Source organism: Branchiostoma lanceolatum, chromosome 5 (genome assembly GCF_035083965.1).
Source record: "Branchiostoma lanceolatum isolate klBraLanc5 chromosome 5, klBraLanc5.hap2, whole genome shotgun sequence".
Taxonomy (NCBI): Eukaryota; Metazoa; Chordata; class Leptocardii; order Amphioxiformes; family Branchiostomatidae; genus Branchiostoma; species Branchiostoma lanceolatum.
This window is the reverse complement of record NC_089726.1, coordinates 19,439,151-19,458,299: the sequence shown is the minus strand read 5'-3', so window position 1 is coordinate 19,458,299 and position 19,149 is coordinate 19,439,151. Positions and strand designations below refer to the sequence as shown.

At 38.5% G+C, this 19,149-nt stretch overlaps 1 protein-coding gene across 18 annotated transcripts in view; it reads left to right on the top strand.

Annotated features, from left to right (window-relative positions):
* Nucleotides 1–19,149, top strand: part of LOC136435613 (cyclin-dependent kinase 17-like) — a 100,652-nt gene that overhangs the window by 53,601 nt on the left and 27,902 nt on the right. For 13 of the 18 annotated variants that reach the window (XM_066429248.1, XM_066429245.1, XM_066429242.1 and 10 more), the window contains 2 exons: nucleotides 345–455; nucleotides 2,636–2,766. In XM_066429248.1, coding sequence (XP_066285345.1) covers nucleotides 345–455; nucleotides 2,636–2,766 — 242 coding nt within the window. The remainder of the gene's footprint in view (nucleotides 1–344; nucleotides 456–2,635; nucleotides 2,767–19,149) is intronic. The other 5 variants (XM_066429253.1, XM_066429251.1, XM_066429250.1 and 2 more) reach the window with 1 other exon arrangement.

The following is a 19,149-nucleotide window of genomic DNA, read 5'->3' as shown; positions in this document are numbered from 1 at the left end:
TTTTATCGTGTAGGATTTCTTTTGCGAACTTGTGAGTTGAAACAGTTAATTCCGGGGTTGGATACAAATTTTTACGGTTGTCTGACCAAGTCGATGTCAAAACTAATCTCCAAACGGATAGATATCGGTGGCAAAGACAGTATCCAAAGGGCAAAAGCAGTTTTATTTGCCCTTTAGATACTGTCTTTGCCACCGATGTCTTATCTGCTTGGAGGTTAACCAAAACAACTTAACACGTCAATGTCCTGTGGACGTCCAGGGGTGGGAATCTAGCGATAATTCCGCACTGCGTCCTCCTTCGGGGCTCTACACACAACGGTGGCTGCTTCCTTCTCTCTTCACAGACAAGCTTTTCCCAATCCCCACCATCGATAGCAACTTCAACCTACCCTTGTGGAGGCGGCTCAGTAAGGGACGGATGAAGACGGCGGAATTTCACAGTTCTTCCAGACTATGTAACGTCCTCTCCTCTCTTTGTGCTACGTGATTCGTCAATGCTCTTTTTTTTTGTATACTGTAAATCTTCAAACTTTCCCGGTTGTTTTATTCACGTAGTTTTCGAATATGTCTTCTTCCTGTGACTAATGTTCTACAGAATTTCTTCAAATTCTAGACGACAAAAACCTCTGTTTGCTTTAAATTCTAGACGACGAAAACCTCTGTTTGCTTTAAATTCTAGACGACAAAAACCTCTGTTTGCTTCAAATTCTAGACGCAAAAACTTCTGTTTGCTTCAAATTCTAGACGACAAAAGCCTCTGTTTGCTTCAAATTCTAGACGACAAAAACCTCTGTTTGCTTTAAATTCTAGACGACAAAAACCTCTGTTTGCTTCAAATTCTAGACGACAAAAAGCTCTGTTTGCTTCAAATTCTAGACGACAAAAACCTCTGTTTGCTTCAAATTCTAGACGCAAAAAGTTCTGTTTGCTTCAAATTCTAGACGACAAAAACCTCTGTTTGCTTCAAATTCTAGACGCAAAAACTTCTGTTTGCTTCAAATTCTAGATGACAAAAAACCTCTGTTTGCTTCAAATTCTAGACGCAAAAAGTTCTGTTTGCTTCAAATTCTAGACGACAAAAACCTCTGTTTGCTTCAAATTCTAGACGCTAAAACTTCTGTTTGCTTCAAATTCTAGATGACAAAAACCTCTGTTTCCATCTACAACTGTGAAATAAAACCACCGCAAAAGTAAAATGATTTTACAGTAATCCCGTTTTCCTACTTTGATACCCGATCGTTCCATGCATGTTTTGCTTTTCCCATTGTGTCTCCTTTTGCACACATTGACACTGTTGCTACCACCTCGTTTGGATTGTGTGCATGCACCATGCTGACATATTGCTCGTTTGGATGAATGCAAGAGAGTGATTTTAATATACATGAAAAATCACATATTATCTATTAACCTGCATGAGAAATATACCTCCTATTTTACCAGTATTTTTCGGTTGATTTAGTTGACATCGTTGCTAGGTTACGGCTTTGTTTGAGCCATCTACTTATATCGGAGGATAACATTTCGTAGTAGAGATGTTGATCTTTGGTTTCTAAATCCAAACTAATGCCTATTTCCTACAGTATGGAGATGTGTTGTAGTTGAATTCCTATTCTTGGTGCATGCGTTATTCTTTGCACGACGGCGTAGCCTTTGTTTTGAAAATTTGGTGATCTTTCAAAGTAGCAGGTTTTCTCAGCCTTTGTAGTTAAGATTAACCATAATATGTTGGCTTTCTCATTGATAATACAATATAGCTATGTACTGTAGCATATATTCTTTTTTTATCCATTTGGTATGTATACAATGTACATTGTGTAAGTATGGCATTTATTCCGTAACCTCAAACAGAGTAAGGTTTAAGATAATGCTATCACCAATTATACAATGTAGTTGAGAATGCACCAATGTATGTCAGAAATAGACACTGTTTTTCATAAAGGTCTTTAAACTTTCATTTATATCTGGTTGAAATTTTTATTGGAAATACAGACTGATGATGCTGAATCCTCTTCCAAAACTATGCCATGATAAAGAGTGTTGTGCATTTGATTTATCATATCGAGAGGTTAAAAGATAACAATTATTCAAAGCTCTGCAAATGTGCCATAAAACATCTATCCCTATGGCGGCCCTCTGTGACATCTGTTAGAAATGAAAAATGTAGGCTGCCAGGTTTAGCCACCACCCACATTTCTTGCAGGCTGCCTCTTTATTCGTCCCAAATTAATCGTTGACACGGAGAGTGAATAACGTCGCATTACCAGAGACAGTACGGGAGGGGATGCGAGCGGGGCTTTTAAGTGACCCTACAGGTGACATGTCTAGACACGTGTCTTGTTAATTGACCCAGCGTTGCGGGTACCCTGCCATCTCTCTCCAGCGGCAGACTTCCTGCGCATAATGAACGCATCTCATTACCGTCATCCAATGACGGATGGTAGTCTTTCATATGGGGGAAAATGATTGTGCCTTTTCTACCCTGCGAGCGCTGAATTTTCCGGGAGGGAAAATATGCATTGCTTCCTCTCCCGAATGGCGGGTGGGTGGTATCCGGGGTAATTTACCGGAGTGTTAATGGCAACGATTTTCCCTGTCGTCACTGGAGAAATGAAAATGTCTGCCTCGCTCTCTCTAGGTATCGTGCACGAAAATGCGCGGCTGGGGTCGGACGGAGAGAGCGACCAAACGTCGGGGACGTCCAACGACGACGTCCACTCACCGGTCAAGTTGAGACACAAGTACCCGCTGCAGAGGAGATTGAGTGAGGTAGGGAGAACAGTTTTCCTTATGTCTATCATAACAGGTGCCATTAACTATTGCATGAATAGGCAGTCTTCATAGAGCATCATCTTTAAAACAAAATATCGTAGAAGAGAAAGACAAACTATTGATTGTTGTGGACATCTGACTGCTTTTCTCTAAATATGAAGAATGGTGCCAGCATTTTACTTACCTTGGCTGGATTTTAGCAACAGGTCATTCTATTTCCTAATCGTTTTGAATGGCTGTGCTATCTGAAGGATTTCAACCGTGGTACTGAAATGCTATCCAGAGATTGTTTTTTGTTTGTTTTCTAGCCCTTTTTCGTGTTTTATTACTCTTTCAGCCAGTAAAAAATATTTTTTTAAATTCATTTGATGTTGATCTTGTCAAAGAGTCAGTTAATCATGTAAAATTGCCACTTATTTCACTGCATAATTATGAATATTTCATATATCTGTCATTTCAAAGCTAGCAGGGCTAATGTGAGACTTCAGTAGCCTTCAGCCTTAGTACTGAAACGCCTTCTTCAGTCTCTCTTGTGCAAGGCTGTCTCCAGGACTCTCCAGAAAATTTCACCCACTTACATCCATCAAAAAATTTTGAACTTGATTTTCGTAAGCTAATAATGACAGATTTTAAACAAAAATAAACAACATTTGCTCCCAAACAATGAGTGGGACGGAAAAAAATTCAATGCTGAAGACAGCCCTGGTTTTGTGTACAGTTTTTTGTATAGTTGTCTAATAGTTGACATGAAAATCTATCTCTTTCAGACAGTTATATAAACAACCGGGTATAAGATTAGAACTTGATTAAGTATAAGCCTTTGATCCAGGAAAAGAATCTAAGTACAAACTATAAGGAAAAATGAGCTTAGCATAAATGGAAATTTAGGACACTTATTTTTTTCAACAGTTCTAAAGGAGCTAGTTTAATCGAGAACAGCTTTTGACTTGAAGGGAAAAGAATCCTAAATCAAATGAAGGATGATTGTGTACATCAGGAGTAATGAGTAGTTTGAATGATAGCTTTTTCTTGGGAAGAATACCAATTTCCTAGTCATGGTATGAAGTCAAAACAGTTTTCTAGAAATAGTATACGAATGTTATTTGTAAGGAAAGCGTGTCTTAGCAACAAGATTGTCTTGTATTTCAAGACTGTGGGGGACGTTTTAAGATACATATTTTTCGTGACAGCTACACACGTAAATTGCGTTGAAGTTAAAGATGAGAACAGCCTTTTTGTAGTCAGGGCGAAGCATCCTTTTGTTGAGAATTTGCCAAGAATTTCAAACGCGTCTTCGTCTTTGAAGTATTTCAGATGTATGCCTTTCCAAGAATATTTTGTCTTAAGCGAGACGAATTGATATGCAAAGACTTGTCTTTGTTTAAGTCCTTTCCGCTCCAAGTGGTTGCCTTATCATAATTTATACAGTGTACATACTTGGCTAGACTCCAAGGTCCTTTTTTTCTCTCTCTCTGCAATATGGTCAACCGTCCAAGTTTTTACCTTCAGTTTTGTAGAATTTCCTTCAATGTTACTCTCCAAAAATTAAAATGATTGAAGTTTTTGGTTCCTAATTTTCATGTATGGTTTTTCTTAATATAGATCAATGTCCTACAAGTTTGAATGAAAAGAACTGGAATAGTAGTGTCTATTTGTCAGCTCTCATAAATCTGGCACATTCAAACACTGAGGACACACCAATAATATTACTTAATTTCCTGGTTAACAGATTTAAAAAAAAATGCTAGATTGGAAAATCAACGTGAAAACAGAATCGCAGAGGAAAGTTTGTACTTTGGTGCACACAGTTTCAGGGAGTGAACAGGGTCAGGTGGAAGTTTTCACTCCAGCCTTCTGTTTTAATGATGTCCTTGTGCTAAAATTTGAAGAAAAAAATCTGTTAACCAAGAAATTAAATTGGTGTGGCCTGAATGTAAATAAAAACAAACATGAAGAATCCCTGAGGTATGCACACTGCAGATATCCAGGTGTTTAAAACAATTCTTAAGATAGCCTTGGTAACACAATGTTTTTGTTTTGTTGTGCGGTCTTAGAGAACCCGGCGGAAATATGAAAGTCGACGATACTGCAACAGATCGCTGGGGGATTGAACCCCAAACTTTGTTATCCAGCGCCTAAGCTGCTTGCTAATTGGATTAACCCCATGTGCTACGTGCTAAAAGCTGCATCTCCGTTCGCGCGGCTTGTCTAAGTATATTTGCAATTTGCGCTTCACAAACTTGCAGCAACTCAACTTCAATAGATTTTATTTGACCAATATTCAGGCATGGGAGACTGTTGATTGGTCGCTTTTGTCCAGACGTTGATTGCGTCAGAAATAACCCATTTGCTCGCCCAAGATCACCTTGAAACGTTTGAATGTCCGGTAACGGTTAATGAATGGAATTGTCATGAAATGTGGCGAGCGAAGATACTGGACACTCAGGGGTTTTGATTTGAAAGTAATTACTCTCAGTATACTTGTTGATTCGGTTTTAATTTGTGGACTTGTCGACAATCAGTGTTTCTTGATTACTTATTCTTGATTAGTGTACTTGAGGTAGTTTGTCAAAATTAAAGATTTGATGAAAATGAACCTCGATTTTTAGAAATTGCTACTCTTTGCACTCATCTTTAGATGAAATTATTTGTGATCATATTGTTACAGTTTGTATGCTGAACTGGCCATTGTTGAACAGACTATTTGCAAAGAATTTTATTATAAAATTTATGTTTTTTCCGCCCTGTCGCTCCAATTTTTTTTTTTTCTGAAAAAATCCAAAAATCAATAAATAAAATTGGTGTGGCCTTATCAAGGTGAAAAATGCTGCATCATTATATTAAGTTATAATATAAGCTCAGGTCGATGTAATTTTCCACCTGATTATGTCACCCTTTGGCCTGTCAATTCCGTTCGAATGCCGAGAAAGTTGGATAATGGACTAGCGATGGACTGATTGCCACCTCCCCTCCCCTGGTCAATACGCGGCTTTGTGTCCGTCTTCTCCAGACATGCCGATTTGAAAGGAAGGAATTAGGGGAGGAATTAGCCACCGAGCCTTAGCGTAATCCAATTTCATTTATTGTAGACAGAGCGAAATCCGTCAAAGTTTCATTCGGAATCTTCAAAGAGTGTATTTGTGTAGAAGGGATTCAGTCGGGATTTGGGGTCTAGGGAAGAGGTGGGAATAGCCTTGGATGAAAGTGATTTTGTAATAATATATTCAATGTCTGATGGCCCCTTTTTCTTTGATGTTAAAGAGAAAGAGTATGGTAGTTTAATATACAGTGGAAGCCAGTTATTACCTTCACCGAGAAGGTTATGCAGAGGGTAGCGTTTGTTTGTGTGTGTGTTTGTAACAAACAGCATAACTCAAGAAGGTTTGGATGGATTGTCTTGATATTTGGAAGGTGGGTAGGTCGTAGTGAGACATGGAAATGATTAGATTTTGGGTCCCCTAGCAGCTTGTTACGGTACTGCAGCCGAAGTTCCTGTTTTGATATCTCGTTTGTATATCTAAATTTGTTATTGTATAATTCAGGGAATTCTATTATAATCATACTACATTTATATTGTTTCAAAACTATAGAAAAATTGCACCGCCTAGTATGCACCTAAAGATGTGAGAATCATGACAGTTGACGTTATGATGGAAATTTCTAACGATTGTTTGCAACAGAAAGCCTACCCAATCTGTCAACCTACGTTTTGTATGTAGGCTGTTCAGCATAGTTGGAAGAAATGAGCGTCCATCAGGCCATAATTGCATACAAGACGGCGGCTAACATGGTTATAAAAGCTCTTGTACAGACCTCTAGTGGTCGTTGTGGTGTCTCAACCGTCCCAAAATAGTGCATAATGGATGTGAAGTGACATCATTACCCATTCTGGTCATAGCTCATTATAAGCAGTGAAAGGTCTTCTCTCAAATCTCAAAACACCAGTCACTTGAGATTTAGACAGACACTAGCCTTTTGGAAATTCAAGCAAAGTTGATGTTCTACCTTCAAGTAAGACATCAGTGCGTAGCTCTTAGTCTACTGAGTATAGTGATATGAAAATCATTATTCTGCAATGTTCACAACTTATGATATCATTGATGATAAATGCAAGAAAACTGCGGGAAATTGAAGCACCCCGCTTTCTTTTTTGGTCATCCCGAGGTGTGAAACTACAGCCCCGCAAGGAAGAATGCTTCTCCCCGCCGGCCTACTGTTCTTCCCCCCCGGGAAAAAATGGCAAAAACTATGGAACCCAACGGGTTTGGACAAGCCCCGGGGAAGAAGAATTCAGGTCCGAGAGGTGAGAAAGGTGTGAATTCAGCCAAATGTATACATCGGGACAAAAACTGAACCCGCCGGGTTCGCTATCCTCCCCGCTATCCAACATAACATTAAAAGCCAGGATAGCACAATTCACATCCCTCTGTTAACTTTGAAACAGTCAGTGTAAACCTCCTTGGTTAGTTGGTATAAGCATTCTGAAAATGGCCACCTCTTCTCATCCTGAAGCAGCCCAACTGTTTAAAAGTTCAATAAATGTTAAGTTATACCAGGCACAGCTTGCACAAAATCATTGTTGGTACTTGTGTCACAAACAAACTAACCTAGATTTTAGACAACAAACTTTACTTGGATGTGAATAGTTTCTATCCTGAAATCATCAAGCAATCCAATGACACCAGACACATTATACAGCATGGATAGACCTTTGTTTTCTACACTAGCACAAGGAGTGTACAATGGCCTTGTTTTCTGCTTTGTCTTTCATTGTGTGGGCTGTGACTTTATGCATACAACAGAGGGAAAATGTTACAGTCTGACCACTAGGACCTCCTTGGTCTGACTATACACTATTAAAAACCTGGTGCTTTCTCTAAAATAATGCTGTAAAATCTACTCTCTCAGTTTGTTTGTTTTATTGGGATCTCCATTTGTGTTCAATTACCACAATCTTACACTATTCTTCCTGGAGTCCATTCACATTGATACATTAAAATCAAAATACAAGAAGAAAACATATCTTGCTAGTGCTGCCAAAGCGCTTGTCATTTTGGATTTAACTTTGTCCAGGTGTAGACCCCACGTTAACTGCTGGTCCATTTCAATCCCTAGCAGTTTCGCCTGCTCTACCGGTTCGATCATTCTGTTGAGCATCGAAAGCTGTAGGGTTGGCTTATGCTTTAGTTTGTGCCAGCTAATTGTTATTCCAGCTAATTTTAAAAGTAAATGCTTGGAAGGAAGGAATTCTTTAGAAATCAACCACAGGAGGGATTGTGAGAATTTTTTGTTCTTTCAGGGATGTCTGTATTGGCTGTGAATATCCCAATTAATGTCAAGGTGTGAATCACCCTGATTTGCATAGAGCCAAAAGACAATTGGTACATGGCAAGAATTTTTATACATTGATAGGTAAACAAGAATCATGTGGGATTTTAGGATTGAGGAAGTAGGACAAATCACACCATCTCTTATATTATAGCCAACAGCTTTATTTAACAGAATCTGACTTGAATCTTGTACCTGCAGCCATGGCCAGGCATGACTATTGTCAACTGTTGAAAATATGTCTTAAAGAAGTTAACTGTTGACAAATGTGTTAATCAAACTTGCAATATAAGAAATTAATTTGATACTGAAACAAATTCACACAAGTGAAAATGCACTAAATGTGCCATCCTTGTTGAAAGATGGGTACCTCTTGGGTAGGATGTAAAAAGCAAGGAGGTTCTATATATTATATAAAACCTCCTTGGTAAAAGCATAATGTCCTTGGTAAAAGCAGAGGCCCTGTTGAAGTTAAAAATACTGACTTTTCTTTTTTTTAATTGACAGTTCAGCCTATCAGTCCATGATTTAGGCACATACATTTAAGTTTGATGGGAGCACTGTGCTCCAAAGAAAACACCTCCAGGTATACCAGCTAATTCTAAAAGTAAATGCCAGCACTCTTGGAAGGAAGGTATTCTTAGGAAATAAAGCACAGGAGGGATTGTTAGAATTCAATTTGTTCTTTCAGGGATGTCTGTATTGGCTGTGAATATCCCAATTAATGTCAAGGTGTGAATTACCCTGATTTGCATAGAGCCAAAGACAATTGGTACATGGAAAGATAGAATTCCCTCAGCTACCAATTGGATGCAGTACACGTAGGTGTTGAAAAAAGCAGAGGTTTCTGTCCGGTGGCTAGGAGTAGCCACGATTTTTAAAGTTGGCCTCGAGGGCATGTGTGCTACCCAGTCGTAATGGGGAAGCAAGATCAAAGGTGCAAGTACATCATTACTTCTGTCAAGGACATTATATAATGTCCTTGCTTCTGTATAGAAAAATATTATCTCTTTGCTGGAAGGGAGCTGATCTGTAGAGTCTGACCCTGGGTACATGCAAGGAGGTATAAAACCTCCTTGGTACATGTATGTCAAACCAAAAACCTTCTTGGTCAAACAAACTTTAGGAAATGAAAAAAAAAAAACAATATATGGCCTGAGGACTCAGTAAAGGCTTCAACACACCCTCTTACAATCACACAAAAGAATAATAATAAACTGTCTAAGATCACCTCGAGTCAAGATGCAGCTTTGAATTTGAATCTGGCTTGGAGCGTTCAATTGTTCACAAATTAACCACTGCAAAATCTCCCAATAAATGGAGCCAAGTGCTTTTAAGAATCACTGGTTGGTCTGACCAAGGACATTATTGGTCTGACCTGGTAGTCATGCTGTACATATAGTATAAATATACCAAGCCAGCTTTGTGAAGTGAGAGGTTGGCTGGCTGGCCAGTACATTGCCTTAAATTTCTGCTTGAAGTTCCAATATGACCAGTCTAAAAATTTAAAATCATGGTCCTTCAGACCAAGGAGGATTAAAGTGAACCTTGCTCAGACACTAGTGAGCTGTAGGGACGATATGGGATGCACTTGAACCAATTGGTTAGGGGGTATAGGGCAGCAATCTTTTGTCTTACAATGTTTTTGAATAATTTTTTTTTCGTTCACAGTGAAATGTTGCCTGGATCCCAGAAGTGAATTTTCAGGTTTCTGTACTATATCAGACCTCAGCTTACACCAATAAAGTTTAAACCTCTTTGCTTACACACTGACTAATAGTAATACCAAGACCTGGGGGCCAAGGCTAACACGATCTTCAATCAAGCAGTTGTAGGGTAGAAAATTTCTTTTTTCAGTATTCTGATCAGCCTGAGGATTTCCAGGCTCCCATCCCATGACCCAAGGCAAGGCCAACACATTAGCTCAAGATTTTTTGGTTAATTTAACCCTTTTGACACTCACAGTATACAACCTGTGTGATAATTACTTCTGAATCAACTTGATAATTTGACAGCATCACTGCTTGTCCAGAACAAAAGCTGACCTGAGTTATGAAGCCGCATAACAAAGAAGCGAATAATTACTTGAATTTCCTAAATGAGGATACTTCTTGCTTTGAAAGTGAGCTCTACCCCCTAAGTTCCAGGATTTGGACCTGTTACCAAAATATTACCTAGAACAAACTCTAGTTTGCCTGATGGTTCGGTTCATATGCTATGATTGTTACAACTTCATATGTATATCAAAGACAATTCAAACTCTACAAGTGGATAAATTTGGAGATTTACTCTAAATCTCATTCCAGTTCCTGCACTACAAAAGTGACCTAAAGGCATCTCTCCTCAGCTTTATAACACCTTGAAGTACAATGTAAACCAAAAATGATAAGTATGTATGTCACCAACATGGCTCGAAACATGAGATTTGGATATAAATCTTGAACTACTTTATTGAGTAGTCTATTTTGTAGGTTAGCACGTGCACTGTTTATGTAAACTGTCTGAAGCAGTCAGTTCAATTCAATATTCTTAGTTTATTATTAGGCAGCCCTTGTGGGATGATTGGTTGATATTTGGTCTGTGCATAACCTCCTTGGTCTGTGATCGCTAATGGACTAATATCAAAAGCATATATGTTTAAAAGGACCTTGGATAAGCATAAGGTCTGAAAGTTTCAAACGTCTTATGATTTTTTAAATTTATTCAGTTGTTTTGAGTAATTGTGTTTTGGCCAGAAAAGACACACCGTTTGATCGGTATGAAAGCAAGAAGATCGTATGTAACCTAATAAGTAAAATTCATGGAGATCTTGGATAGGTAGTTCAAAACATTCAAATTGTTTTAGGAGATATATATTGGACCCCTGTGGAATGAATAACTTGGTTATGGTTTTCCAGTACCATACTTGGTTATCCACAAGGAGGTTAGAACCTCCTTGGTCTCCAAGACTCATTTTCGATGCAATTGTCTTTGAAGAAACTCAAATTATCTTTTACAATTGTGAGCACTGAGCAGTCATGTTATACAGAAAATATAAACAGCAAGAATGCACAGAAATATGGTGAAGTGACAAACTATGTGTAAATTGTCATCAGCTGCCCTGCTGGGAAGCCAGTGGTTAATTACCAGCCTTGTGTAGTTGAAAAACAACACATGACATTCATTGGACTAGTTCAGGGCTGACTTCAGGAGCTGTCTCTCTGTCCCGGGACAGATTTTTGCTTGTCGGGACAGAAAAAATTCACCCAGACCATCCGAAAATCTGAATTTTATGACAATTGACCTTTAAAGTTAAAAGAGACCTGGTAAAATTCTTTGGTACACAAGGCTGTGCTATCCTTCCAAACTCAGATAATTTTGTTCATGTCAAAATGGAGCAGATCCTCTCCTTGTAGCAATGCCATGCGATTGTGATTATTCAACTAACTTAAGTATGTGAAGAGAAGACCCTTCAAAATATCAAGAAAATGCATTTGGTGTCGGACGGGTTTAATTTCGTTCTGACGGCCCTGCTGTTCAACCCGGCGGTATCTGCCAGTTGCAGTTCTTTTCATGAATTTGTCATAAAAGTGCTAATTACACAAGCTAACCAGGTGTGAATTCTTATTAATTCAGTCATTCTCATGGTGCTGATTGTATGGCATTTGCATTCAGGGTGACCCGTGAACCCGGCGGGGACACTTGAAGTTACCGGCGGGAACACTTGAAGTTACCGGCGGGGACACTGCGCAATACCGACAGGAACACAAATATTCCCGAGTTTTCATTCTGAACACTGCGGGATAAGCAATTTTCAAAGTCAAATATCTCGATAAATTTGTACGTTGTGACCATAAAAAATGAACCTGATACTCAAGATAACATGATCTTTCCAATGGTATGTAAAACTTTGATGTACATCAAGGAATAAAGAAGTTGAAAAATTGGGATTTCAACCTGACTGCCTTGAAATTTGGAAAGTGACTTTCTAAATTTCAGGTGACTGGTGTTTCAAGGATCATCTATAGACAGTTTCTCCTCAAAACGCCAGCTGAAGTTGATGAGATGTAAAGTGTCCTCATCAAAATGTCGTGACTAGTTGAACTACTCGGTCTAAAATCTTGAAACTGTGACACAATGACCCTGCATGTACATATTAAATGTTTTCTGTTATGTGTGTAGAAATTTATCATAGCTGCTAGGCAAAGACATCATGATTCGAAGGATACTGCAGATTTTTAAGTATGTTTCGTATAAAGTCTAAGGAAATACTAAACAACAACAATGCAACACAATACAGCAAGTGGAAAGCCTTGGAAGTTTTCAAAACATTTCTTGATAGTATTTTGTGGAAAAGATTTATTCAAACTTTAGTCTGTATTATACCTTTAATTGATTGACAGTTTTCGAAAAGTATAAGTTTTGTAACTATAGGATTCCTGGAGTTTTTATTCAGTAAAAGAAGTGAAAGTTTAATCTGATTTCTTCATTGATTGATTGGCAGAAGGTTTGACTCTTTAAGTGGTATCAGGGGATTTTGAAAAGTCAAAGTTCACCACTGTTGAACCTTGACTTGTTCAACCGCATACATTATTGTAACTACCTCGACGTAATTTACGAGCAATTTTAATGCACAGACCACTTCTCGCATTTCCCCAAGGCCGGGAAGAATTACGACAGGCTCAACGCTAAACAGCGGAAACGTAAAACGGGCCCGCCGGTTTCTCTCGTGACTGATGGCGTCAATTTCGGGGAAAAACAGGTGGTAGCGGGCGCAATTTGACCCGCTGATTGTGAAACATTGGAACGTGGCTCTGGGGTGAGGAAGTGCATTATGAAGGATCGCCTTGTCTGATGGAGAAATGTCACTATTTTATGAAGGGCAGAATATATCACAAAATGGGATATAGACTCGGTTTATCATTTATAGTCTACTTTTTTCAGTTGTATTTCGATGGATAGCTATAGAAGTTGTTGTGGTGAAGGAAAATTACAGGGGGGGGGGGATAAATAAAAATGTGAAGATCAGTTGATTTCTTTCAAAACTGAAAAAAATGTGAAATTGTATTTTTAGGAAAAGATTTGTACAATTTTTTGACCTGAAATTTCTTTCTATCAGATTGAAATCATTTTCTCGTTTTTTTCCTACAACCTTAAGTCACACCAATTTTATTTCTTGATTCTTGGATATTTTAGAAAAAAAATTGGAGCGACAGGGCGGAAAAAAATAAAAATGAAATATTTTGCAAATAGTCTGGGGTAAAAATAAGGGTTTACATAACATAAAGAATAAGAGGATTATACAATTTTCAGCTTTGTATGGCTTGTTTTTATGCAATGAACCCCTTTCTTGGACCTAGTAACAAAATTACCTTTTGATATGTAATATATGGATTGATATTGAGAAATAGTTATGATAACTGAAAAATCATAACTTATGATAAAATGTGACCACACTTTTTAGCTATGTGCAGGCCTATATAATCTATTTTGGTCGCTATTGAATTTTACAACTGAACAAATAGTAAAATTGTGAATAAAAATTTGTCAATGGAAATAGTGACCCAAATTTTTTTTCAAAATGGAAAAAAAAGGACAGGCTATTCCGAGAAGCAACAAATGAAATTGGTGTGGCCTTAGGATAATCTGAAAAGGAGAAATCAAGGGCAGGATAATGTCAGTGAAACAAAATGGATGCCTGTGTCTGGCGCCACAAATCCTGAGTGCTTTCCCAAATCTCATCCTATCAAAGGAAACATCCAACACCTCTCAACCCCACAGGGTCGTACCATTTGGAAACTATTATCTTTTCAGGGAAGAGCTGGATTATCAAGGATGGGGCTTTTTTAAAGAGAAACTTTTTAAGGACGATGTTTTACTGGTCAGGTCACTAGATTTGAGGAAAATGCCATAATTCCCATTTTGTAGTGCTGTAAATGCGTGGTTTTTGTTTTGTGCTAGGGCGAAAATGGAGTTTTTGCTGTGGTTTTAATGTTGCGGCAGTGCTAAGGTCACATACTGCTACAGTATTTGACAAAAAATGTTTGTGGTGGCTTAAAGTTCGTGGTGAAACGGTCGCCGCGAAAACTGCGAAGATAAAACCACCGCAAACATTTCTGCACTTACAGTATATCATTAAAGTCTAAGGCCAACTTAATTTCTTTGTTGTCGGATACTCTACTTGAAATTTTTTCTGATTTTGAATACACTGATTTTTGTACTAAGAAAGTCCTTGGCTTCCTAGTTGTTGCAACTTTTTTTCCATTTATCAATCGGTCAGAAAATTCAGTGTTGAAAATTTATTCTTTGAAATGTTAACCAGTCTGACATGTTGACTTCTGGTAGCATTTTGGTCTTAGACTATTATAGTATCATACTTGGATAAACATTGCAGATTAGCGTAATTCTAATTTTGCCCACCCACTCCATTATTTTCCTACAAAAATGATTGAGAACAGAGAAATTAGATTGGCATGGCCTTAGAGTATAATTAAAAGGTAGGATTTGAGACACTGGGGTCTAGTTATTAAAGGCAACCAAAGCATGAAAAATGGAAACAAAAAGAATGCTAAAATCTCTATGGTAATGACATTTACTAACACTGTTTAGCGAAATTTACATAATAACTTCGTACTTTGAGCATTTTGAAACCGCGCAAAACCGTGCCGTACGATGATCCCCTTAGTTTTAGTTTTGCGAGCCTACAAAAACCCTGAGGTAGATTTTTATTGAGTTCTCACATGATCACAACATTGTCATATTTTTGCATGATGGACGTCGTTATACATTGTGACAGTGTTGTTTGAACTAATCGAAAATTAATGACTATTAGGCCACACCAATTTAATTTCTTGGTTAACAGGTTGAATCCTGGTCACTTTTTTTACCAACTAGTAAAGGTTGCAGTCTTTTGGACGGGACATTAATCTGTCCTTGATGTGTTAATGAAGGTTAGATATTAAGCTGTCCTTGTTCGAGGAGAGCCATACTTTAGATTTGGAGGAGGACCCATCTATGTTGTGAGTGGCTAGAAAAGTCCATTATAACATAGTTTGATGGCTAAAACCTGGACAATTAATAAGACTATATTTAGGTCTAGAGTTATCAGAAACTGACAGCCCCTCCAGATTCTGACACTTCAGTCCCATCAGTTGTGTTCCTAATGCAATTCTAACCCTCAGCTCAATGAGGATATGGAGTAGCATGTCTCGAAATTCATTTTTGCAGATACATATAGGTTCACTGGTACACCCAGCCCAAAAAATTAGGTGCATTCCGTTTATTGGGAATTGCAGAAGGAAACAGGCACACATACAAAATGATGATATTTTATCATACTGTTAGAAGGCACACAATTATTTAGCTATTGATAAACTACAGTTTGCACTCGACAGTGATATAACTGCTTTGTCATTTCACAAAATGTAATCGATCAATCTCTATAAAAAGACTGTCACAGTTTAGAGTTATAACAGGTTTATCAAACGCTGCGTTTTGTGAGATCTATTTGCGATGGGTTAGCTTGAATAATGGCTCTGTTAGCCATGTGTATGCACTGCTGACAGTCTGTAATATATCACAGAAAATAAGATAAGATTGTATCTGACTGTAAGTTCTGTGGTACTGTCTGGATCAGATAGCTTCATACATGTATGTCAGTCACTTAGTACTAGACGCTCCCCTCCAGATTTTTTGCGACACCTCGTGGGCGGAGGCATTTTCTAGTTAAGGACAATGCATGGTATAAGATTGTATCTGACTAAAAACTTCGTGGGGTTGACTGTACATCAGGCCTCGAAATTAACTTTTTCCCCTACTGTCCCAACATTGTCCCAAAAGTGGATTTCAACTGTCCCGAAAGTGTCCTGAAGTGTCCCAACCAGGGCCAAAGATATGAACTTAGTGTCGGGTCTGCATTCAGTTCCAGAGGTTCATTTTCAGGTTTGGACCTATACTCAAGTCAGGACCTGAGCCCAAGCCAATCTGTGTTAGAATATTTTTTTTTAGTTATATACAAAATTGTGTATTGTAAAATAGAAAATTGCATGAAATTTGAAAAATATAATACATACAAAGGTATATACACTCAGTAGTAAACACAAGTTTCAACAAAGTTAACAACCAGAAATAATGTTAACAACCTGAAATAATGTATTTTGATAGGTTATAAAAGAAAAAAACATAATTCTGCAGAGTTTAAAGACTTCATTGATGCGGTGGCTCTTGGGGAGGTAGAATAAATCCCAAAATGTTTGATTTCTAATCTTGCAGGGCAAACCTTAATCAAGTAAATGAGGTGTGACCATCCCTCTGCTGACCCCCTGTCAGGGGAGCAGACATGTGCCACAGCCTAGCTGGGACAGGCTTCCCTTACACTATGCTGAGTGATAAATGATGATTGATTTGGAGAAGACTAGTACCACACCAAAAACAGTGGGTGGGACCAGTATACAGTTTCACAAGGGAGGAGCACAGTGGCACTCAGGAGCCCTGATTGTCCCAAATATGTCCCGAATTGATTATTGAGTTGTCCCAGGTCAAATTTTGGTGGCCCCGGGACATAGGGACATAGTTAACTTCGAGCCCTGGTACATGTATCAGATACAGTCAAACCAGTCCTGTATAAGCGGTCACCTTTGCATAGCAGCCACCTGCCCATAGTGGTCACTTTTTTTTGTAGGTCCCTTCTTTTGGAATTTTCCCATTGACATACTAAGCATTAAGAGTTAGTTTATAGAGGCCACCTGCCCAACACGGTTGTGGCCACACGATTTTCGGTCCCGCGGGTACAGCAACACTGCCAATGATGGTCACGGCGCGCCGGTAGAGGCAGTATTGCCACCGCATGCCGGACTCAAAATCTTAGGATTTGCATACATAAGAAGATCATTGTCCATGGTTTATATAAGCACCTTAAAGAAAACCCAAGCAATGTTAAGGCCTGAAAAATCGGATTTTGAGAGTCAACTTGTGTCATTTTTATACATGATTAGTTCAAACAGCACTATCACAATGTATAGCGACGTCCATCATGCAAAAATGCAACGTCGTTGTGATGTGAGAACTCACTGAAAATCGTCGCCAGGGTTTTTGTAGGCTTTTGTAACTATTTAAGGAATCATTGTACGGCATGTTTTTGTGCGGTTTTGAAATGCTCAAATCATTATGCAAAATTTTGTAAATGCTAATTAAAAAATAGTGTAAGTAAATGTCACTACCATAAAGATTTCAGCATTTTTTTATTGAATTCCATATTTTGGGCCCTAATATTGCTTTGGTTGCCTTAAAGCTTTTATCACATTTGACAGTATTATAGTTGTAGTGGCAAACTGCCAACAAGGCCAGGATAGACTACAGTCTGAAAATCCTTTGGGGGCCGACATATAAACCATGTCATCCATTAAGGAAAGAAAGATAAGCTACTTGGCTAGCTTGGTTTCTTGAATGTTCTTGGAAAAATGTCAGAAAAATAACTGTTATGGTTGGTGGGCTTAGAGGTCTGAAATCTAAAGTCTACAACTTACAAGTTAGAGTGCATGACAATTATGAAAGTTCTTCCCTGGTGATTGATTCTTTTCCTAATCCCTTACACGACATCCCACAAAGACGGTCGTGGTTGGTAGATTTACGTATGAGAAATCTCCAATGGCGCATGTTATAACTTATATGAAAGTTTTTTTAACAATAATTATTTCTATCTTTGCAAGTCCTTACATAAAGTTTCACTAAAAGATGGTATTGCATGGTTGGTAGATTAATGTATTCAAAAAATCCCCAACGGTGCATGGCATATGAAGTTTTTTTTACCAATAATTGTTTCTATCTTTGGAAGTCCTTTCACATGATTTCACAAAGAGATGGTGTTTAGTTGGTAGATCTATTGTATGAAAAGTCTCTAAGTCTAATGGCACAATGCATTGTTATATAAATGTTTTTTGCCAATAATTCTTACTATCTTTTTGTTGTGAGTTCCTTTCAAGATGTCACAAAAAGATAGTCGTAGTTTGTATGGAAAGCCTGCAACTGAGTGCATGGCAATTATGAAGGGTTTTTTTCTGTGTGCCAATGGCTAACTAGTTATCTCCATGTTTGTCTTTCTTACAGTAACTGTAAATGCAGAAATGTTCGTGGGGATTTAATTTCGCAGTAGGAAGAAAATGGAGTGTTCGCGATGGTTTTGAGTTTGCGTTTGAAACAATAGTAGCGCTACAGTCACACAACGGAACAGCTTTTCACTATGGTTTTTAGCGAAGCCTGAGGGGCAAGCTTAATAGTATATTTTAGGCCCGATTTGCAAGAATTCCCAGAATTCCACAGGAATTTCAGGAATCCGTCCGGCCAACTCTGTGGATGCCCTCCTGTCACTTTTTCAAACTTGATACCTCATTAGCACGTCTGGCATCCAGGCACTCTGCTGTCGATGACAGATGACCTACTTTTACGTGGTGTCCGATTTCGTACTGTCAGGGAGTTCACCGAATCTAGTATTATAGCTTTGAAAAGGGTTTGCGCATCCCAGTTGATCTATTATCACAAGAACGTGCTGAACATCATACCTCCCACCAAAAAACCTCTGTGAAAACCAAAACTTGAGGAGATCCAAGCATATAAAGAAAGGCAAAGTTTTAAACGGAACGATAAATAACTTGGGTTACCGCTTGGGCAGTCTACACTGAACGCCTTACGGGGAGGCGTGCGGTGTCGGAAAAACAACAGTAGCTCCTCGAAAACACATCCTACAGAGCTAGAATAACAACCAAAACGATCATAGGAGCCCCAGCATACCGATTTTAAAAACTTCCGGCCTAGTTTCTCACCCCACCTATCCAACAATGCCAGAGAAGAAAGACACTACAACGGGAGTGTACTCCAGCCTTTCCACATATGCTAGGAACTCCTCGAGTTTAATGGTGCCTTTCTATGTCTGCTTGGCAGATGCCTTTCTGATTTCTAAGTGCGTTTTGCACAATATTATGGCAGAACTAAGATCTAGAGTGCTACGTTGGTACTTTCCTTACAGTGAAGTAAGATCAATCCAGACACCTTCGCTATGGCAATAATTTTTAATTGCCA